This window comes from Protopterus annectens, chromosome 1.part0 (genome assembly GCF_019279795.1).
Source record: "Protopterus annectens isolate FY-2018-M chromosome 1.part0, PAN1.0, whole genome shotgun sequence".
Classification (NCBI taxonomy): domain Eukaryota; kingdom Metazoa; phylum Chordata; order Ceratodontiformes; family Protopteridae; genus Protopterus; species Protopterus annectens.
In genome coordinates this window covers 349,409,106-349,434,106 of record NC_056725.1, presented here as the reverse complement: position 1 = coordinate 349,434,106, position 25,001 = coordinate 349,409,106, and the positions used below count along the sequence as shown (strand labels likewise).

The 25,001-nt window shown below is 36.5% G+C and overlaps 1 protein-coding gene across 1 annotated transcript in view; it reads right to left on the bottom strand.

Annotated features, from left to right (window-relative positions):
• Positions 1–25,001, bottom strand: part of LOC122804780 (prolyl endopeptidase-like) — a 125,366-nt gene that overhangs the window by 22,458 nt on the left and 77,907 nt on the right. The window contains exon 5 of the mRNA XM_044075297.1: positions 11,323–11,449. Coding sequence (XP_043931232.1) covers positions 11,323–11,449 — 127 coding nt within the window. The remainder of the gene's footprint in view (positions 1–11,322; positions 11,450–25,001) is intronic.

The window sequence follows — 25,001 nt, the reverse complement described above, 5'->3', positions numbered from 1 at the left end:
ATCGAGATGACATATTAAAGAATAAAGTGTTCAAAATTTCTTCTTCCTGATTCCCCAGTTCTCGCCCGACATCTTTCGTTTGCCTCTTCCCCTGCTTGTTGAGCGCGCCTGCACTCGATGTTTGTATGGAAGCGGGGAGTTTAAAGCAGTTACTGCTTTAGGGGCAATATTCAATTGGTGCATGCCATCTTTAGGTCTAGCTCCTCCGGTCACTAAATTCAAACCCTGTTGGTTACAAGGTAAGGAGGAGGTCGACAGTGCAATATCCACTTCGGATTGTGACAAGGTAGAAACACTGCTGTTTGGTACATTATCATTTGGCTCAATTCGGCTAGTCGTGCTGGTTGTGTTGTTAAAGACTGCATTGGTCTGTTCATTGATCTCACCTGAAGCAACCGCTTCGTTAAATCTCGGCCATAAAAAGATGTGGCCGGATTGGAAATCACCACAGTCACGTTTTAGTTTTCTAAGCTTAGTTTGTTCCAGCTTGTTACTATAAAAGGTTAGTTGTTTCAACATGTTGTTCAATCTGGTCATACAAAAGTCACTTTTATATTGAGAAGTCAAATTCTTATGCTCACCTTCAACTTTGCTGATCAGTTCATCCTCTATAGGCTGAAAATACTCAATGAGTAACCTTATATAGTTGTTGCCAAGGTCCAGATTTAGCTGTTGCCATCTCTGTAGGAGCTCCGGATGCACCTCCCCATAGCTCGGCATGCAGAGAACCCGCATGCCTCGTGGGATGACTTTGAAGTGTATGGAGTTATATCCAATTTGTTGATATGTAGAGTTCTACTTATTTATTTTTTTTTAATGTAGTGTGTTTGGTGCTGGTATCAGGCATACTGACTTGGGGAAAAGAATGGGTGAGTATGTTTTACTGAATTTAATACACTTTTGCATGCAAGATCTGTATTTGCTTTTTTAATTTATTTACAAGTTTTGCTTTTATTTTTTCCTTTGCAGCAGTTCTTTTATGTTGCAGTTGGGATTTATTTACTTACTTATTTATCGTCTGACATTTGATTACCAGGAAAGTGCGATTGTGTAGGAGCTCAGTTTCAGCAAAGGCCTAAGTTCTACATAATTCAAAACATTTTAAGAACAATACTTTTTCTTTAAAAATAATACAAAAACAACTACAGTTTAATTACATCAAATTAGACACAATATAAAAATATTAGTTAACAACAGATATGAAAGTTATATTACATGTTTACAGAAATTTTAGCCAGGTTATTCAGAAATTAAAGGTAAGTTAGTATACTACAAATAGGAATTGCAATATGAAGAAAGACAAAAGCAGGCTTGTGGTATTATTTAGAGAGGAAGTCAGATGAGAAAAATTGACAGAAGAAAGTGAGTGAAGAAGGAAGAGTACGGAGGTGTAAGGTACGAACAGGTATTTGATCACATTTAGGGATAAAGTTTATCTTGGTGTTTAGCAAGAACAAAGCCAGCTTTTGGCTAAGAAGTATTTCAGAATGGTTTTGAAGGATGGGAAGGAGGGTATTGACCTGATGGATACAGGTACGGAGTTCTAGGCCTTAGTAACATGGTATGAGTACAAACAATGAGCAGCATATTTGATAAGTTTCTGAACACACCGGAGTTTTTGGTCACTGGATTGCAATGACTGACTAGATACGCAGTTGTGTAGAATGTTATTTAGTAATGGATAAGCAGATGGATTCTAGATAATTTTATAGGTGACAGGAAGTTATGTATATGTTAGTTGATGGGGTAGTTCTAACCAATTTAAGCTTTTTAGTGCTACACAGTGGTGGGTTCTGAAAAGGGTATTTCTTGCAAATTGAGCAATTTTGTTATAGGATTTTTCAAGTTTTGATTTTTGTGATGTCTGAAGGTGAGTAAGGAAGGGAGCAAAATAAAGAAGTGTGGGGAGGAGATTAGTAGTGGCAAGTGTAGTTTTAGTTGTGTTGGTGAGAAAGTTTCTGGCTCTATAAAGCATCCCTATTTTTGATGAGGTTTTCTTATGCAATTTTGTATATGCAGGTAAAATTTAAGATAATCATCTACGATCATCTCTAATAATTTGTTGTGAAAAGTGACTTCAATGGTTGTATTATCAAGAGAGAGAACTTCTAATTTTGTTTTTTTTGTAAGAGAAGAATTTGGGGAAAAACGAATAGTATTAATAAATGAATGTATCAACAACTTTAATACTTTTTGGTTAAAAACACAAAATTACAACGGTAAGCGCTTTCATTCTTTGCACAGAATGTCATCAGTCCAAGGGACTGAATAACATCAACACATTTAAATAACTTCCTTAAAATCACATAACCACCAGTTAAAAAAGCACGTAATTAATTAAACCTTTCCCTTTCAAAACTACCTTGCAGTTCTCCCTATCGTTCATTCCTGAGAACTACAAGCATTTCATTTGATTTGCCAATACTAGTCCTTCCAAACAAGTTCATCCTCAGCATCCCATCTCATAGCAAAATTATAAACTTGATCTATTACAGAAAACTTAAAATTAAAATTGTTAGCAGTGCCTAAATGCATATTATACACAAGCTTTGCAAAGGCATTACTTAATTCCATTTTTCAACAGCTCTAAGGTGTTCATATATGCTCTTCTTAAACTCTCTAATTGTCCTGCCAATATAAAAGACAGGACAAAATCCACATAAAACTATATAAACCACAAATTTTGATTTACAATTAAATTTGTTGCATAATCTGATCTTATAACTTCCCTCAGGAAGCCATATATTTTCACCAACCAAAACGTTTACAAAAATTGCAGTTCATGCATTTATACATTCCCTTCACATGCTTCCCATCTTCTTTTCATGCATTGTTCCTATAAAAATATTCAGGCTGTTTTACTGATGAAAAGGTTAGGTTGCTCACACAGATTCTTGATGTTATTTTAGCTTATAACTTCTTTGTGGGAGGCAACTACAAGGTAGTTTTGAAAAGGAAAGTGTTAATTCATTAATTACAAGTTTTTTTTTAACTGGTGGTCATGTGATTTTAAGTAAGTTATTTAAATGTGTCGATGTTATTCAGTCCCTTGACCTGATGAAGTTCTATGCAAAGAATGAAAGCACTTTACGTTGTAATTTTGTATTTTTAACTGATAAATATTAAAGTTCTGAATACATCAGTTTATTAACCTTTTTTTTGTATTGGTAACAAGTATAACAGCATCTTAGAGTTCGTTGGTGGTTTTTAAAGTTAAAAAGTAATAGTTTGTCTTTTTACGGTTGAGCATAAGTTGTGAGATACAAAGCTGTGTTTAAGTGCCTATTAAATATTCCTGAGTAATTTTTAGGAGGTGTGCCATGTTGTCAGGTATGCAAATAAGTGTTGAGTTATCTGTGTACTAGGGAGGCCTGTTGTGTGGAGGGTGTTGGTGAGAATGTTAAATAGGAGGGGACCAAGAATAGACCCTTGTGGTATTCCAGTGCTGACTGGGAGGTATGGAGAGATGGTGGAGTGCCATTTCACTGGCTAATATTTACTGGATAGGTAGATTTGAACCACAGAAGGGTGGGCTGAAAGAGACCTAATAGAGACATTTGAAGTAAAGTTTGCTGTGACAAACTGTGTTGAAGGTTTTAGACAAGTCAAGAAACAAGGAGAAGACTAATTTTCCATTACCTCTAGCTTCATTTACAGTATGTATGTGTGTATATATATATATATATATATATATATATATATAGGTTAGAAGTGCAATGTTAGTACTATGGGAAGAACAGAAGCCATGTTGTGTGGAGGATAGGAGTTCTTCCTGCAGAAGATAGTTTAGCAATTGTTTTTGGATACATTTTTCAAGTATTTTGGAGAGGGGATAAGATTGGTATTGTTATAGGTCTAAAGGTAGTAAGGTCTGCTGAATTTCCTCCTTCATGCAGAAGGATAATGTGTGACTTTTCCAGAGATAAGGAATATGGGAATCCTGGACTGATGTATTTATAAGGATTGAGACAGGTTAGGCAATGCTATAGGGTGCTATTTTAAAGTACTTGCTTGGAAGATCATTAGCTAAAGTCGAACATGGTTTGAGTTTAAGATTAGTTTTATATAGGATGTGGGCAGAGGCCTGAAGGTGAAGGTGGATGTGGTGATACGTGGCTGTTGGGCAGGGTTGGGATTAGATGTCGAGGAATCCTTGGTTAGAGATGCTACATTATCTATGAAATAAGAGTTCAATTATTTTGCAGGTTCAAGTGGTGAGTTATTTGGAAGAGGGAATAGGGCTGAAGCTTTGGCCGAGATGCAAGATTTTTTTACGATTGTGTTTACTATTATTCTCAATGTTAGTTATTACAGTATAATTTCTTTTCTTCATTTATCTTCTTTGTTAATAAGAATGTGAAGCATTCTGAAGTTTAAGATAATGTGGTGTTTTATATTTTTGCCAATTTTTCCATCCTACATTAGCATTCTACTGTTTTTGGATAGCCAAATTGCATTACTTGTTTTTATTCCATTACTTCTAGAAGGTGTAAGGCTATTTATGATATTCAGGAAAGTTGTACTGAATTCATTTACAGCATCATCTACGGGAGGATTTTTAGGAAGTTCCAGTTAATAGATGATAGGTTAGTAATTAACATTTCTGGGTTAAACTTGAAAAGGTTGAATTTTTTTTATAAACATGCTGTTTAAGTGGATGTCTGGTCGTATAGATTAGGAGATGATCACTCAAGACAGTAAGACATTGTACTCGTGGAGGTGTATTTATTAGGGTCTGATACTAGGATCCAGTCTAACAGGGAATGTAATGTCTTGCTATAATGTGTGGGGCTATTAATCAGTTGTGTAAAACCAAATAAGGTCATACTAGATGCACGGGAGTTAGAGTTTGTCCAACCAATTGATATCCATATCACCTAGCAGTATTTTTTCTTGTGGAATTATTATGAATATTAGTACCAAAACCAAGCAAAATGACGAAAAAGGAGATCTCCATAAACTTCCAAGATTTATTAAACATTAATGCTTTCGTTCATAATGTATGAATATTCGACACAAAATTAAAATTCACCTGTCAAGTGATTCCAATTTTAAAATACATTTCAAGGTGCTATGGTCATTCAATCCAGGCTGGGTATAGGCATTCAGTTAGTTTTAACTGCCCTAAAAGCTCCCTTTCCTCAAGCTTCAATGACCAAGGACTTCCCCTAACATCCTTTTTAACCTGTTCAATAACAAAAAATTATTTTTTTGTTGAATACTCAGCACGTGTATAAAAAAGAAGTATGTTTTTTGTGGATACATACACACATATACAAAAGCTATCTTTGTAAATATGTCTTTAAAATGTAATTGGACTTGGGGGGAAAGGGATGTGATGTAATTTTATTTGTTTTATTTAAACAATGAAATGGCTGTAATTTGTCTGAGGAAGTTCATATACATTGTGAACGAAAGCGCTAATGTTTAATAAATCTTGGAAGCGAGTTCTCATTTTTTGTCATTTCACTTGGATTTTGTTACAACTGTTTGTGGTTGTTCTTCAGAATTATTATGAATATCCAATGTAGGATATCTTCCAGTATAGCTATACTGTCACCAGGAGGGATGTAAAGGACAGTAATACATATTCATTTATAATTGTTTATATTATTTCTTTTACAATATTTTATTTATCTTCAGTTCTTTAAATGTATTTAATTTTGTTTTACCCATTTTGTTAGGTCAGTTCTTTCCTGTGTTGGGTAGGACTTCTTTCAGTTTACAGGATCATTCTATGTGCTATTTTTATGATCTCCTATGAAGTCAAGGTACATGCTTAACATTTTTCACTTTTTCAGACTTTAAATTTTAATCTTTACATTATAACAGGTTTTATGTTAGTATACAGAACTGTAGTTAATGCATTTTTCTTAGGTATGTTTTTTTTGCCTACTTGTCTTAATCCCCTTCCCTCTCTCCTCCACAGTGAATGACAGTAAGATAGGGGGAAACAGCTGACCAGAGGGGGCCATCATCCACCCAGTGACAGAGGCTGGTTGTTTCCTTGCACCATATATTTTTCATTCAGTCTCACTGGGTCAAGGAGATGCCTTTATCTGAAAGACTTGAGTATCTGGTTTCATCCCTGGTAATCATGGTGGACCTAAACTGTCTTCATGCTGGAGAACTTACATGTCAGCTACTCCTTCCTCATGTACGGACATCTTTTCTATGTTGCTTTTGGAATTTTATTTTGTGTAATCCTCAACTCTACCCCAAAACACCTCCACGATGCATGCTTCAATAGTATCTGCACCTCTGCACATATCCCAGTACCTGTTACAGTACATCAGCTGCTTGACGGGTGCTCATGCAGTCTGGTGCAGAGTGCCTATCCAAACAATGCAGTGTACTGAACTACTATCCTTCCCCCAAAGCATGGGATAACGCGTATCAGCTGCTGATGTCCATTCTTTTTGTGTCAGTTCCTCCAGGGCAGATCGTCGTAATCAAGCTGCTACTGAATTGGTCACAGTCAGAATTTTATCCCTTTGTTACATTAAGCAAAACACAGGTATGCAGTTTTATGAGTTACAGTTATCTGTGAGGGTTGTACCTATCCTAGTTTAATTTGTTTATGTAAGCTATTCTGACTTTTTAAACTATTTTTAGAGTTATTAGAGGGGGTTGGGGGTTGATATAATGGTTAAAATGTTTACCTCACAATCAGAAGGTACAAGGTTTGATTCCCACCTTTGAAAATGAAATTGGCCAGGCTTAAAATGGCCCACAAGGGCAGCTAGCCTAGTACTTAGCTATGAACCTAAGAAGTAATTTCAGTAAGTTAAAATAGTCTGTTTCTTCCTATTATGGGGAATGTACTGTAGAGGATTGTATGATTAGAGTGAACTAGGTATGGCCAGTGATGACATGGTTAAAATCATGATGTTTTAGTGATAACATAGAAAGAGTACTAATAGGTAAAATGTATCTTAGATTGAAAAGAAAAAATATGGGTATTTTATTTTATAAAACCAGGAGCATAATACACATAGAGAATAAATGTTCTTTCCATTCCAATGGAATGGATTTTTTCAGTTCCTTTATGACAATTTAAACCATTTTATTAACATTTAAAATATTTTTGTTTCACGATGGATGTGTGACTTGAGAGATACCCTTCTTTATGGTGAGAAAAAGCAATAAGAACCAGTTTGGTTGATTAAAATTCAAAAGTTCAAAACGGTACTAAACCAAATTGGAATAAAACTTCTCAAAATGACTGCGTAACAGCCAGTCCTATGGCATAGAGGGATAAAGTGTCCACCATGCCACTATTAATTCAAGTTCAATTAAAGGTTGGGGAAGTAGGGAGTAAGCGGGTGCTGCTGGCTCGACCATTCTGGAGGAAGAGAGAGACACTTGCGGTTTGTAGTATGAACATTAGATGCTACCTGGTTCTGAGCCTGATGAGCCTAAGTTGTCACAGAGCATCAAGCAATAGGAAAACTGGGGGCACACTACTCTCATGAAGTCAACAATCATGGGCTCACAGGAGCTGCTGGGGGGGGGGTTATCCCAAAGGACAGGGTAGGCCACCCCCTCAGGACCATCAAGCTGACCACTCCCTAAAACCCAACATTTACTAGGGAATGGAGGGCCAACTGTTTCCAGGTAGGAACACAGGGTTCTTGCTTTGTCCAGATATCTGCCAGCCACCTACTGTCTTCAACAGAGCAAGGAGGAAGTTGGAGGAGCCACTAGGAGAGGTCCTGGGGGAGCAAAAAATGCCTGAGCTTGAGCAACATGAGCTGCTCCAAATGGATGCAAGGGTGACGCATGTGTAATCAGCTCCTTATCTGCAGTAGTTCACTTGCTGTTCAAAGCTGAATGGTTGGGGAGTTTATGGTCTTGGATTAGTAGAAGGTGAAGCATCTTCATCCATTTGAAGACCAATAATCCAATCCACTGTTGATTTATTAAATATGGGGGGGGGGGGTTGAATTGTTGGAAGGTGAGGTGTTTTTAATATCAAAATGATCCCTCATTAAATCCATGGATTTGATTCAAGATAGTGTAGTTCTGGAAAGCTGCTTGTACCATTGCTTTAGGGCGGAAAAAAATGGCTTGATCAGCCATACAATAATATCGGGCTGGTACCAGCTCAGAGTATTCTTGTCCTAAGTAGTGCTTGTCCCCTAGAGATGTCTGGTCAGTCATTGTAACCTATTGACCAAAATCCTGAAAGCATACGTCTGTATAAAAGTTAAATGACCTCTGGGCATACCTTGCTCTTTTGTAGGATTGGGCAATGTTGAGTGGACTGTCTGTTTCTAAATGACGATTTCTTACAAGTAGAGCCTCACATGTCAAGTGCCATGGGTCTGGGCAGGAAATTGTATGTAAATGAAGTGAGTGGCTTCCCTAGGATGGATCTTGTCTATTAGCTCCAGGTCTACTTTACTGTTTTGGACAAAAAAATAAAGGTGAACTCCTGTCGTGTCCAGGGATTTCTTCCCATGATGACAGTCTGATATGAGATGAGCTGTTGTGGAACTTGAGGAAAGACTTCATGACCAAATTTTAGCTTTCGGCCAGGTGCCTCTTGGACTTCGTCTGGTGTGTCAAGCCTGGTACAAGATATTTCATTTATAATTCAGGCAAACTCCTGTATATTCCATTTACTTTTTTTCAATATTTTTTTTACTTTATATTAGTTTCCTACTCTTATCAGTGGTCACGGTAACTGCATAAGTTGACTTCTGAAAAGGGCTTCACATAAATTATTTGTGTTTTAATGAACAGGTGGGGGTCTCATGGGTGGTTTTCTTTGCTAGTTCTGAGGTGAAATTTAATCTCTCTGAATAATGTCAGATTTTTTTTGGTATTATAGCAGTAGTGTAGTGAGGGTCATGTTCACACATGTTCGCTTTACAGCTTACTTACGTTTTAAGTTAGTTTAATCTTATTAAGCGTAGAGTTTTCCATTTGGGTTCAAAATTAGACTGGGTAGTTGTGGTTATTATGTTGTTTCATTTTCTACTACTTTAACCCTTTTCTCATTCTAAGTTCCAGGGCTTTAATTTATGTGGGGTTTGGGTAAACATTTTTTTTTGTGAATTAAGTGTGCAGATTATTTTCATGTTAATGTAAATAGGGATGAGTTTTGGTGACTGGATATGCATGCAGAAATTTTATGAAACAATGTTCCCCTGATAAAATGGTGCCTTCTCCAAGCATCTTCAGGTAGAATGTACCACTACTCCATTACAATGGGTGTCAGAAGGATTTCATTTAAATGTGCTATATTGCATTCTGAATTTACTCAAACTATTTCTAAATATAAAATAAGATAAACCTAAATAATGTAAATTAAATGAAAGCTGTTAAGTAATATGGCTTCTGCTAAACTGTTATTAAAAAAATGTTAATATAAAGGCTTCTGCTTTATCCACTTTGGGCATAATATTAAAATATAGATCACCTACTGATTAGAACTATTCAGAACACTGATCAAACTAACTGCATAATATAATGCTTGTTTTTGTACATAGAGAAAAGATAATTTCACAGAGAAAAATCCCGCACAAAGAAAGAAGTATTATATACAAGGGTTAGCAACACTTTGTTAATATGTCACGACTTTTAGGTTTGTAAGGAGTGGATGTTTGATGTATAGGGTATGAAAGTATTAAACAATAAATATTTCTGTTTAATCTTCAAGTGTAAACTAACAAAAGGATAAACACAGAACACAATGTTAAATTCTGTCTGGAACTTAAAACAGTGCAGAAACAGTTTAATATATCACCCAATACCTCAATTCCAAAAGACAAAAATTACATCTGAATCTTTATAAATGTTATAATAGGAGGAGTAGGAGCTACTCTTGCACTAAAAAACATTATCTGCCCCTACACTAGCACTCGACCACTGCAATCATCCACTAGGCTCCTGGTGCAAACATACAAATCCAATTGCTCAGCTGGGGATTCCGTTTGCCAACTCTGTTGGAAAAACATGGAACCTACTTCCCTCCTGACATGACCTTAGAAACCTCACTAACTCAATTCAAAAACAAACTCAAAATGTACTTTAAAACTCACTGGCTATATCCATGCACTAATCCAGACTAGAGTCCTCACTATCACGAGGTGTCTTACTTTCAACTACTTCTAACTTTTTTCTTATCTCCAACTACCTCTAACTTTTTCTAGCATTCCACCTTAGGAATGTTTTGTAAAGTGTTTTTAAAATAAGTTAGTACGGTATGTACTAAATGTTGGCATTGCTTTGGCTGTAACCTGCTTGAAACTAGCTTGTAGCTAGCATTTATTAAATGATTCAATATGTACAATTATCTTGGAGCTTTTCTCCTCTGGCCTCCACTGAAAATGGACATATATCCAGTCGGACTATCCTGGTCAACAAATGTAAAATAAATAAAAAATAAAAATAAAGAAAACTGTAATGAAGTCATAATCATGCATGCATCCTTTACAGAACATTTTCATTTACCAGGCAGTTCTCATTCCTAAAAGATTTCTAGCCTAGGCCATAAGTCATACACCCTTATGAACTAATTAACTGTGTACTACACAAACATCAGCAACACTGTGTTACTCCTTAAATTAGGTCAGTGGAAATGTGCAAAATGAAGGGAAAAAAATTGTTAGTCTTTTATATTCAAGAATACAATTTAAAATAGGAAAACAGTCAAATGATATAAAGTAGGTCTACTTAATTACACAGTTAGAAAGCAAACATGCCTACAAGGCAATAACAAAAAAACACTTTCTGATTTAGTGCTGTGGAGCAACTGGATCAATCGATTCCTTAGTGTGACCTTGGCAAGAAGAGGGAGAAGTGAACCTCTCCCAGGGGTGGAGGGTTGTGAATGTTTGGGGCACACAGCAAAGTGTGATTTCCCTGGGGAACACCAGGGAAATCACTTTTCTTATGCTTCAGGGGAAGAAGGCAGGGCTGTTTGCTGACATGTACCTTGCAGAACTGAGAGATAGCTAAAGGAGGCATATGTCTGCATGGCCCTCTTTGGCCACTTAACTGGCATGCGCAAATGGGAGTTAGAGTTAAGGAAAAAAGCAAAACTACCCTGACGGCTGTCTGAATGATGGCTCCAACTAGTCAACTCTTGCTCAGGGAATTGGAAATGAATGAATGTCCAGAAAGGTGGCTGACAACGGGCAGACAGTTGGGGGGGGGCGTGCAAAAAACTTCCTAAAAAGCTTGAAATTTGATTCTACTGTTAATGGAAACATTTTTATGACTCTATAAACACTAAATAACAGATACTAACTACATGGGACCACTGCCTTTCTGATGGTGATGATTCCTTTACTCTTGCTGCAGGAATGTTACCTTGGGTCGTGTTCTGCATAAACAAGATGCATGTACTGCCTCTCTGCTTTGAAGACCAACTGAAAGACCTCATGGCACTGCAAATTCTCTTGTCTGACGAAAAAGAGAATGTCATCATTTGCCCATTCTATAAACAGAAAACACAAGATAAAAGCTTAGCAATTCAGCAGTGTAAAAATGAAAGAACACACACACACACACGCGCAAAGATGTACATACGCACACAACGGTTCAGGGCTTATTATCTGTTCTAATACTTATGCATAAAATTTCACAAAGTTATTTTTTAACGGGTGGCCAGTTCAAAGGCAAGGAAACACATCTTTGAGGAATCTGAGGCCCACTAACTGATAAGATATTGATATTCTGCTATGCAACACTTGCGTTCCTTTAACCAGAGTGACTCAATTACTGGCCTCACATTACTTTCCTCCATAATGTGACTGGCACTACACTTCAACAGATCTATTTCACAATCACTTCTAATCAGCTCTGTGCTTTGCATGATTCACTGTCTAATAGCAAATGTACCACGTGCATGCTTCGTTCAGACCAGGCTGTATACAATAAATGCAGCCTGAAACAGATAAAACCATAATGGGTATTATTTGGGCTGAATTATTCTTTACTTATAAATACAAATCTGAAAGTATTATACATACACTTGTAAATACCTAATTTCTAGCTTTTTAGATACTTTGCATAGTATAATGTATTTTCTTAGGCATAAATTATATTCTGACTATATCTAATCAACAAGTACTGTGCACAGAATGAGTGCACATGTTTCACAACAGAAGTCTACACCAGTGCAGACATCAGTCAGAATACAGGCAAGCATCACGTATGCAAAGTATCCCAATTCACAACTCCATGCACACTAAAGAAAACCCACCCAGATTAAGGTAAAAACAGATGAAACTGTTCAAAGATATCAGAGTACTCCTATCAAGGAAAAAATATATTTTAAAAGGTCCTGGATGTCAAACAATAAGTCTAATGGTGGTGGATTTAGGAAAAAGGGGTAAATCAGTATTCACATTAAGGAATAATCATCATTCTGTTCATAACCCGCATTTCATCTTCACTCTAAGTGACTTTTAACACCAGAGCCTCAAGCTTATAAAATTCATCCAATCTGGGTCCTGCACTGTGCTGCAGAGGGATAAATCCCAGAGTATGACCCAGACAGCATTAGGTTGAATAGCAGCTCAGGTATATGAAGAGCCAGATGAGCAAGGTTGGGAGGGAGTGACAGATATTGTTTTCCAATGCTGAGGGGGGAGGGAGTGGCCAAGACTGAGGTTGTGGATTTGGTGATCCCAAGCCAGTGATGGAAGCTTTTATTAGTGTGTAGATGGGGGAAGCGTGCACTTTCATGGTGAGACCACAAGATGCCTTGTGGTGACAAGGGTGCTCACATCAATTACCAGGGGCAGGACTAAGATCTTAAAAGGAAATGCCCTCTTTCCTTGGATGTCAGCAAGGTCACAAGCTACCTCAAAGGCTGCTTAGGTAGCAGCCCCTGCAGTCAGCTCTCATTCCCACACAATGTACACCCAGTATGGGGGAGCTGAGCTCAAGACTTACAAGGAAGACTTGATAGTTTGCAGGCATGGAGACAAAAAGCAGACAAAAAATGGGCTAACACTAATGTTACTACTATCACAGAATGAATGAATATTTTTTTTTTCAAAGTAATGCTTTTTATGGGGGATGCTTGGCTTACTGATGCAGGAAGTCCAACTATACAGCCAAAGGTCCAGGAAGGACTACTAGCCTGGTACCAGGGTCTGTCTATAATGAGAGGGAACTGAATGGTTAAAGACCAGCTGTCCTTCCTTTGGGAAAAGATGGTTGGGAAAATTCCAACAAAGGCTCACACTACAGTTGGAGCTAAAAGCTAAACCGGAGTAGGAATCTCAGAATCTGTCTTAAGTTGTGGTTGCAGCACTCAGAAACTGCTGAGGATTAACACATACAGGGAGCATATGAGGAATTACAGTCCAGGACATCTGCAACATGAGGGCCTCAGAGCTTCTCTTTTGACTCTCAACCCCCAATTGTTCGTTAGATGGAGAATGAAATGGCAAACTTTCACTGGGAGGGAGGGATGCCATTCCACAGGTTCCAAGCAAGGATAAAGAGATGGTGATTAGCATCAACTGGATTTGAAACACAAAGAAAGCTTTCAGTGTGGGAGATATGAAGAGTAGGCCAAATTCTGGTGGGAAATACTTATCCACAGAATATAACCCAAAATCCACTCCAATTTTTCTATAATATTCATATTTTAGGAATTGTGGACAAACCATGAGTTAGGTCAAATTAATACTCCACACACTCACTACATTATCAAAGGGGAGTATACATTAGGATCTCTGCATGGATGGAATTATCTGTAAATGTTTTCCTCAGAAATAATTTTCAACAGGAAATGTTTTAACTTAGGAATTTCCAGATGCATTTCTTGCCAATGTTCTCCTTGTGTAACACAGCTCAATGCCATTTTTCAATATCTCATGAGGCTCGTCTCTTTCCTCATTTATTAAATTTGGGAGTGCTTCATATGCTCACCCACAGCAGATGTTTAGTGGAAGAATCAGATCAAGTTTTACTATCCATCCAGTGAAATATTTCTTTCCTAAACTTCTGTAATACATCATCGTTACAGTTTCAAGTTTACTTTGTTTTAATCTTTTTGTCCCAAATGTCTGTCATTGCTCAGCCCACTCCCAGTCATTTGACCCATTCTTTCCCCTATCAGGTGAGGGTTGAATCGGGGGAGGGGGGGCTTCACTTAGACAGCCATCAGAGTTGTTCAAAGATTGTTACATTTTGCAGCCCTATCCCCTGTGCATACTTGTCCAAGCACCAAGAAAAGGCATGAAATAGGTTGATGATGAAGGACGTCCTCATTTTTGCAAGGGTGTTTATTCCTCTCAAGCAGTCCTGCCTCCCTCAAAGCTCAAGCAGTTGCTTCCACATTCACCACCAGGGAACTTGCACTAACTCTCATACAACCCTCCCTACCACCCAGGAGAGGAGACTGGACATGTGCCTTCACTTCTCTACCTTTCTGCTTGGCTCTGCCAATGGTAGTGCTGCTAATTAAGCCATGGTCAGCTGGGTCACAGTCACAGTTCCATCCCTCTGTAACATGCAGCCAGAAAAGTTTATTTTTATTAATTACAGTGTTTTAAATGTTAATCACTGGACAAAAAATATAATGCAGAGCAGATACTAATATATTAGGACTAGATGAGACCAAAAAATCTGCTGAAAAAATGGGTTCATGAAATGAAATTTCAGTCACAGGCTCTTAAAGAGAGAGGCAGTATGTTACATATAGGAGGCAGGCAAATATACTCCATGAGAATAACAGACTGTTCTAGTGACCATATCCAGTTAAAACAGCTAGACACTGGGCATCTGTCCCACCAATCTCTTTGCCTGGACTCTTACTAATCTGTTGTAAGGCCTTCATGCACCTCCTCTGAGTTGCAATCTACATTCCGTATGTCTATATATTTTATAAACCACCATCCTTTCAATAAAGACATATTTCTGTCTCCTTTAAAATACTCTTTTCAATTTGTCACCTATATTCCTCTTCCTTCTTGGTCTTTAAATTCTAACACAACCCCTTTCACAAGTAACCTTGAACATCCTGAGCAACTGGAGTATGTCATCCAATTTAAAACCCATTCAGTGTCCTTAAGTACACCACAGGTCTGTAAAACTACACTTTGCACTCAAAAAGAGGGGTTATCAGTGATTTGAACAACAAATACAAAACCTTCACAGCTCTGCATTCCAGACAGAGATACAGCCTATCATTCTGCTTGCCTTAACAAAGCACATTCATAATATTGATTATTTTAAATCAGAAGAACTCATCACCTGCAGATTACTCTCTTTATCATTTCCATACATATTGTCTAATCTGTGCTTCCAGTCTTTCTTCACCATCATAAAAACTCATTACATTTTTTGGTACTATAGCTTAGTCACTACCGTACTGACCACGTTACTAATTTATCTAAATCCATTTGTAGACAATTAAAGTTATTTCTAATTTATGATCATCTGCTAACACATTCATAATATCACTCGATCCCACATCGAATCATTAAGATTAAGGGATACGAAAAAGACCAAACCCTAGTCACTCCAATGGGTACCAATCTTCTCCTTGCTTTCATCCAACTAAGAGGACCTCATATTTCTCTTATCCACTACTCAGGTCATTTCAACTGATCCTCACCACCATCCCTTTCAGTTTATCCAAGAAACTCCTGTCAGAAACAAACTCAAAGCTTTCATAAAATCTAAAATCGATCACCTCAACAGGAGTAAGTATATTCATTTGCTTTAAATCCTGGATTAATCCAATGCAGGGTCACGTAAGAGCTAGAATTATTTCAGCACTCAATGGGTACAAGACATAGAAGCTCATACTGAATGGGGCACTAACCCACTGCAGGATGGACACAAAATCTCAGTACCACTTACAAGCAATTTAAAGGGTTGCCAATTCCTTTATGACACACCTTTGGGATGTAAATGTGAACTATAGCACTCCATATAGGAAGGATGTGCAGACATCACACAGAAGGCACCACTGCTGAGGACCACATTCAGGGAAGTGCCAATGCTAGCCACTATGTCATATAGCTAGATCACATGAGGCTACAATGATATCAGCTGGTGAAACCATATTAACAATGAACCACATTATTCACCCCCTAAACACACTCTCCAATTCCATAATTGCATTTCCTTTCCAGCCACTGAAGTTTAAGGAACAGCTCTATATTCACCCAGATCTGCTCAGGTATCTCACTTATGTAAGGAACCACCAGCACAGACTTCTAATGTTTTGGGACAGCATGTGTGTCTAAGAACATTCTAAACTGCTGAGCTAATAGCTTTTTAATACATGTTCTAGCTCTACTAACACCAGATACAGGCTTACATCCAGGGGTTCTACTAAAAAATTTTAAATAATTGAGAGAAAGCTCGCTCATATTTTCTCTACTGATTCATTCATTTTTTAAAACACTACTTCTTTCCCAAAAGAACCTTCCTCCTATCTTTTACTTCAGTAAATTCAGAAAGAAATACATAATTTCAGTATCTCATCCTATTCATTTGCACCATTGTATACTTTTTTGACATCTGTTATCCTAAACTCTAGTTTCATCTATAAAACATAGGAAGAACAATTTATCAGAAAACAATTCTAATGCCATTTTTTCTTCATTTTTTACCTCTGTATTCCTCAGTACCACAGATTCTTTTCCCGAAGGAAAAAAATGTAAGACATATAATACCTATTTTATCAAATTCCAATAGTTGGTGCATCTGCCTTGTTTGTCTGGATGCTCTTTTAACATCCACAGTGAATGAAGATGGCTGCTACTGTTTTTACTTTCTCTCTCATTTTGATAAAAGCATTCTTTCCATTCCAAACACAGTCCATCAAGTACTTTCATAACTCCAACAACAAACCAGATTTTTCTAAGCCTTTACTGTACTTGTTCTTTTTCAGCTATCTCCAATTCACTACATATTCAGCCACAATATTGTCTTGGTCTTATCTCTATTTGCTTTGACAGTTAGTCACATTGTTGCAGGACTTCTAATGTCCACTGATGTTCTGACCTCAACACTTGTAAATTTCTCGTTTTTTAAGAACTGTTTTTCATGTACTCTCCATTTTTAAGATGGGATTTTACTATTTTCAATCTCGCTTTAATGAGAAGCTCCACTCCCCCTCTTTCTTTAACACCGTAAAAGACAGTACTGACCACTGAATGATGGTAGGCAAGTAGCTCCTGTAATAACCACTCTGCTCCTCTTGGCTCATTTCCTTATTTTAGTCTTTAATATTCCCTCATCACCAACCTTACCCATGAACTATGGCAAAACAACAAAGGTTGGCTTTCTCCTTCTGCTGTTTCAAGTATTAACACTGGTAGCACAGACTGCCTGCAAAAGTTACAAGTGTGAAAGTTTCTGAGTGTAAAAATGTACTGTCTCTGACTTTTTACCATGTCAGGAATTTTTTTCCCCAATGTGCAGTGACCTGAGAGTACAAGGAATGAGCCTTCATATATAAACTTTTTTTTTTTATTCAAGCATAATTCAAACTCATGCCATTCACACAACTGCTAACATCTCTGTTACCATCCATGCTCTGATTCTTCACAAAACATCTTATGCCATCTTTTATTTAAACAGCTAAAGTCCACCTCTATTACATACATTTTTTTTACTGAATTGTGATAATGTATGAAAGACTGTGCATGTGGGAAAACAATTATGATTTCAAAGACGTCGCCTACCAATACATTATAACTTTTATTTTTTTACTGTAATTCTGTTGTATGCCCAGAAACAACTTTTGGAATGGTTCAACCAAAAATTAATTAAATTTAACCTCTTTGTCCAACTGGTAACTCTAGGGTGTCTCGTAAGCTGGCACTCCCAATTAGCAGTTAAAGAGAGGTGTATCACAGTCTGTGAAGATGCAAAAGCAATGATTTGTGCCTCTGTGGTAAGTAGGCAAAAGACAGGAATACTCAGCAATATAAAGAAAAGCAAATATGTATTTTCAGCTAGGTCAGTACACTTAAGTACTTTAAGTTACATACTGCAGTAAAGGAGACTACCGGATTGCTTTTATATATGCCTCCATTACTGGTAACCACGCAATAACAAAACTGAAGTTTTTTTTTTTTTTTAACAGCAAAGCTTACTGGATTCTATGTCTGATGACTTAGCAGTCAATATCTAATCATTTTTAATTATTAGTGTTTTTTTCTGCCTGGGCTACAGTCTCAACAAAAACATGATGTATAAATTTGTAAATAAACAACCAGAAAACTATTTCACTTTACTTTTGGCAGAAATTTATATTTTGATAATTAAACAATGCTGTAAGTTACAACTTCTTACGTGAATATATTAGGAACCACAGCATTTGATTTCAGAATCAATATATTTTGAATCCAGTGAGACAGAAAACATATGTTTTTAAGATAAGACATTGTTGCGATTCAGGAAAAAAACCTTAATTAGATAATTATGTAAACATCTGGAGTATTTTCAAAATGTACTCTAAGGTCCTGTACTGTAAATACATACCTGGCATAAATCATAACCCATTCCCTGCAGTCACGGCCAGCTTTAGATGAAATGGAGCCCTAGACAAAAGGGCCTCATGGTGCCCTCCAGCTGTCCACCATTCCTTCCACTGTCCCCCACTGCCCCTGTTTTCCATGCACCCTGACCTTCCCACTTCATCCGGATTACTTTTTTTGTTTTCTTATACTTTCTGTTACTGTTCATCTTTTTCTTGCAACATTGGCTTTGTAGGACTAATGTGAATTATGTAGAACAACATGAAATTAGATAATATTATCACAATCCGATGTCTGAAATGCACAAAGTTAACAAAAGGGGGTATAACTGCTGGGTGCAGCTGGGGCTGTATGTTGATGAAAGTAACTGACCCTCTTGTCATTTGCTCACTTAAACAAAAGTCACTAATTGGACATTACAGGATTAATATGTATCTAAGTAAAAAGATGAAATATTTCATTGTGATTAGTGAGCGCTTGTGTAAAACTAATTTTTAACCACAGTTAAGACAATGGAGATGTACACAGTCAATAATGTGTCCATAATTTATGGGGATGGAGGTCATCTACAGATGACTTACTAAAGCTATTGTTTGATTACTGTTAAAAATTTACAGATCACGTGTGTCAGGAGTAGGGTCATACAATGTATTGTATTTACCGAAATCTATGTAAAGGTACTGCTATGGCTTTTACTTGTATTTGTACGGGGGGGGTGATACAATAGTACTAATGAATTTTATTTGTGGAGCTTCTGTGGGTTAGGCAGTGTACTGTTAAGAAATAATATATTGGAATACATTACTGTGATTATTACTTTTTTCACTTTCCTCAAATACGGAGGTAAGTATACAGGTGTTTATGTTTGGAGGCATGTGTGTTTGTGTGTTTGAAGAAGTCTTAATTGTAAGACGAAAGTGCTAATATTTTCTGGTAAAGTTGTGTTTATTTTAATAAATCTGCTGTTCTGTCATCCTGGTTGCCGTTGAAGTGCAAATTGGCTGGTTTTGTTTTTCCACTTTTATGAAATCAGCAACTTGAAATACACAACTATCTGAGATCTTATTTCACCTCTTCATCTTCTGTATCATTCTCTCTAAAATATTATCATCACCCATCTCTATCCTTCTCTTAAAGCCACTTACTCAGAATAAAAAAAAAATCGTTCCACATTTTATAACTAAAATGAAATCATCATCAGCTGCTGGACTGTAATGATGTTGACCAGTAAACAGAATATTTAACAAAAAAGAGTGACACATTTCCACAAGCTGCTAAAAAATTGATTTCTATGAATCAGACAATGGACTTCTAAACTGACCTCAGTTATTTATTAAATCAAACTTACTTCCCAAATGGTCATCTTGGACCAATCTTTATTAATCTATAGATGGTCAGCTTAAAGATTCTCAAACAGTCACACTACATAGTTTCATTTAGTGTGCCAGTAACAAGTTTTCTACATCTGACTCTTAAATATAAGTTCAGTCATAAAAGTAACAGCATTTTGACTGTCTTGCAAAAACAATAAAAATAAAAACAAACATCGCCATGACCAGTCATTGGGTATGTAGCAATAGTTTTTCAATCCAAATAATCTTTCACTATATGCAACTGTCAAAGCTTTTCTAGTCATAGTTTTTTTCAAAACTCAATGAAGTAATCACACCTCAAAAGCATGCTGGAATACACACATTTATGCAAGTCCACAACACCTGTCAATACTGTACAAATACCTGTTGGAAATGTCCTTCACTCCTACTACAAACTGAAGTTTCACCAAATATAGTCATACAGTTTCTTATGACTGTTAACACAGTCATAAATGATCATCCAGCATATTCTCTTAGGTCCTCCACTTCTCTGCTCCGTCTACCTTCATATCCCATATATCAACATGTCTGACTGAACCGGCATGCCTAAGTCTTATTCTCTGCTTTGTCAAATGACCACGCTGTATACTCAGTCTCCAAATATTCCTTAACTCACATTCAGCCGCATGGTGCTCAGTACAGGACTACAAACAGCTGGCCAAATTCATCAGTACGTCAAGTACTTATGTTAACATCTTCAGATCCTTTAACTCTGTATCCCCGTCTCCCAGCAAAGATGCTTTCATTTCCCTGACAAACTATTGTCGGGGAAACTAGTTCCTCACAAAACAGTTCTTCAACCTCTTCTAGGTGAAGAGCAGCGAACCAGCTCAGACCAGTACAAATAATATTTATTTATTTATTTATTTTACATTTGTTAACCGGGAGAGTCCGACTGGATACATGTCCATTTTCAGCGGAGGCCCGGGGAGAAAAGCTCCAAGTACATAACAGACATATGAACATTGTTAATGCAAAAAAAGGAAGATAGTTGAGTTCTAAATACAATATAAAGATACATCACATCTTGGGAAAAAAAAAACAGCAGCAGCATATATAAAAAAAAACATAGGTCAGTTACAAAGGCGGGGCGCCTTGTTAAAAAGCGGTTAAGGATAGTGAGGTAAGAGAAGGGTAAATGATAGTGGTTAATCAGGTTTGGAACAGGGACATTGCCAGAGAGTATTGAGATGGGGTTTAAGCTTTTTTTTGAATTGTAGGAGTGAGGGTTCTGAGGTGAGCATGGTCGGTAGGGAGTTCCACATTTTACCTACAAAGTTTGAGAATAGAGAATTCCCAGCAGAATTATTGGCTTTGGTAGTTTGAGCTAAGATCTTATTGGAGGAGCGTAAAGATTGCAGGTTAATATAGGGGTGAATGATGTTTTGATGAATATGCAGGCCCATCAGTACCAGAGGCTAAAGAGAATCCATCCAGTCAACAAAATTAAATTTGTTTGTTTGATATTTACTTTATTTGATAAGTAAGGGCAGTAAGGCTGCTATGGGATGATCAGTATAGTTATACTGTTCGTTTTTTGCATTCAGAAATACTCTGAACTCGAGGAAATGACAGGCATACACAAGATAGGCTATATTATTCCCTTACACAAGATTTGCTATGATCCTGTTTGGAAAAGAAAGCTTCTTTGCCTTTCTTATCTAGAAGAAAATAACAACAGACAGTGAGTTTAATTTATTATCCATGAATCAGAATACAAAGTGTACTAACCTGTCAACAAGCACATCCACACCAGGTTGTTCAATTCCTATTTAAAAGTCTAACTTGGCTGAAAAGTGTGGACATATGCTTGAGAGTTCTGAACTCCAAGAATATAAGTGGCTGTGACATACAATGGATATAAAATGTTTACACAGCCCTATTAAAATGCCAGGTTTTTGTGATGTTAAAAATGAGACCACAATAAATCATTTCAAAACTTTCCCCACCTTTAATGTGACCTATAACCTGTACAATTCAGCTGAAAAACAAACAACGCTGTTAGTGGAAAAATATAAAAAATAAAAAACGTACAATAAGCTGGTTGCATAAGTGTGCACACCCTTAAACTAATACTTTGTTGAAGCACCTTTTGATTTAATTGGTTGGGACCCATGAAAAAGGTACAGGTAAAAATGAACATCTTCACTGAAACCCAGAAAGTAAAGGCATCACAGAACTTCTCCTTTAGTGAGGGGTGAAGATGACTATGCCTATAGGACCATTGCTGTGCTGGAACCATTGGAACTTCAAATCCCAATGTAGATATCTTATGAATATCTGAGCCAAAGGAAATGAAGAATTAGCAGCTGCCATAAAAAAAAACAGAGTCTAAAGGAGATGCCAAGCTGAAGGTCAAGGATTAGACAGCAAGAGCACTATTGTCAAATCATGGGTGCATGGCCTTTCTGTATGAAGACATGCTTTGTCTAAGCAAATTTCCAGCACCACCTCCACAAAATGAGTATCTTTGTGAAGGAGAAAGATTTGACTTTTAGAAACTTGTAGAATTCTAAGAAGGTGGAAGAGGTTTAGGGGAAATTTCTTGTGTGATAGAGGTTGCCTTTTGCAGAACAAAGACCCATTCATCTAAACAAGGGAATGTAATAGTTGTATTTGCTGAAACGAGTTTCAGCTACATAAAAGTATATGAAATCCCACTGAGAAAAGCAAAACCATGTGGAACCTGGCTTGGTAATGGTTCATCCCTACAAAGAAACACAGTAATAGCCAATGAGATTTATAGACATATTATCGGGGGGGGGGGCCTGAATGGCTAACTGAAAGCAGCTGTATTTTGAGAGCTCCATATAACTAGCTAAATAAGACAGGATAAAATATTCTTTTTTTTCTTCAAAATATAAAATCTTATAAAGGACTAATTTACATAATTAGAAACTTTGGTGAAGTTTTACAAATAATTTCCTGTCAAAAAGCTTGGGAGATATATTCACTTGTTAAAATGAGCAACTCAAAGAATTCTCACCAGGATGCTGCCTTAAAGAAGGAACTACAACAGATGGCATCTACCCTGCAGGAGTTGTCTTTGAAGAGGGATGATTTTAAAGAGAACCTAGAAAATCTTAAAACAAGCAGTCAAAAACAGGCTAACACCCTCAAGGAAATGCTACAACACCACCAGACAAGGATAACAGGAATAGAGGTTTCTCTAAATTACTTAGAAAGCAGACTTAAGGAAGTGGAAACACAGAAAGAACTGCTTCTTAAACAAACACTTGGTTGGTTAATAAAGTAGATGACTTGGAAAATAGGGAGAGGAGAAATAACATCAGGATTTTCAGATTACCTGAAAACACAGAAGGTGAGGATATTATTTCCTTTTTATCAAGCTGGATCCCTGACTTTTTAAATTTATAAGAAGGACTTTCCTTTGGCACTGAAAGGGCACACAGAGCTCTTGGGAAACCGGCCACTAACTCAAACTCTCTTCCTAGGTCAATAATTATCAAATTCCTTTCATACTTGGACAAGGAACTGATTTTAAGATCGGCTTGGAGGAAGGCACCTCTAAAATATAAACAAAGCCTGATAAGATTTGATAACGACTATTCATCTAGAATAATGGAACAAAGGAAAAAAAAGTGTGGCCAATGATAAAAGTTTCTGAAACAAAATAACATCAAGGCACAACTTGCATATCCAGCTAAGATAAGAATACTGTATGCCAATGAGATGAGGACTTTTATTGACTTGGAGGAAGCCTCTTCATTTATTAAAACTAATAATGTGATTACTTTACCAGAAGACATGGATTGGATGTCACCTTCTCTTAAGAGAACCAAAGAAACAAATGTCTGGACAGATGTCAAAAAGAAGAAGCAAAAGACTGATACTGTTACAGCCAAATCTCTCAAAGCATCTACTATGATATGAATTGTTTTAACATTACTTTAAAGGACCAATTTTAATACTTGGAATTTTAAAACAAATTACTGGAATCTTCATCTATATTTTTTGAAAACAGATGACACGAGAGTTTTCACATTACCTCAGGTATGTAAAACAGGGTACTTTTCTTTCACAGAAGGAGGGTTATATAGCACATAAAATATTTATACTGTAAATCAAAATACATAGTATATGTGTATTTTTCTCTTTTCTTTCTCTCTCGTCTCTCTTTTCTCATTATTTATTTTAATTGCATCTGGTCTACCTTTCTGAATTCTCTCCTATCTACTATACTAATATAGTCTGTATATATTTAATAACTCACTATCTATACACAGATAAATAATAGTCTAAAATAATCTAGTTTTAATGTAGACTAATTGGAATAGTGAACTTAATTGTTATTACAATATTTATTAGATTAATGATAGTCACTGTTAAGCTTATTGGGATTGGGGACATGTTCGTGATTAACTCTGAAATGTTCCATTCATGTACCTATGTCCTTTGAATTATTTCCTTTTAGTATTAACAAATACATAAAAAAAGGAGGGAAAAATGTACCGTTGGTTAAGAGAAGTGAAGCTTTCTTCATATTCTATTTGTGTTGCCAAAGCAACAGTAAACACTTGCTGCAGTTTCTAAGGACACTGCGAACCTGTGAAGAGCATTTAGCCTCACATATAACAAATAATAAGAAAAAGTAATGTTGTTTAGTTATTAAAATGAAAAACAACATAAGCAAGGTAAAATAAATACATAGTAGCACTATTTGTAAATATTTTATGATTTATCCTCATAGGATTACATATTCCTGGAAACACAACTGAAATGTTCTCAAACTACATGAGCACTTAAATGTAGCTGCTTGATTAAAAAGTATTACTCAGTTTAACATGCTGATTTCACAAGCTGTCTGCACTGTAAAAGTTTCATTTTATATGTTACTTGAAAATGCCATAATCTAGAGCATATGAAAAAATACATATTACTTTTTGCAACGTTATCTTTGCAGTTACCTCACACTCTATACAAACTCACTTGGTAACTGATAGCTATTCATTTAAAATATCAGTTTAAATATTAAATGTGCCCTTGAAATGCTACTGACATTTTGACAAAATATAATCTGAACTGTAAAATGAATGACTTGAAAGAAGTGAAGTAATGCATAAATTTCAAAGACAGTTCTTGACACTACAGTAAAAGTAAAAATATATATTCACAAGGAAGTATTGAACTATTTTAG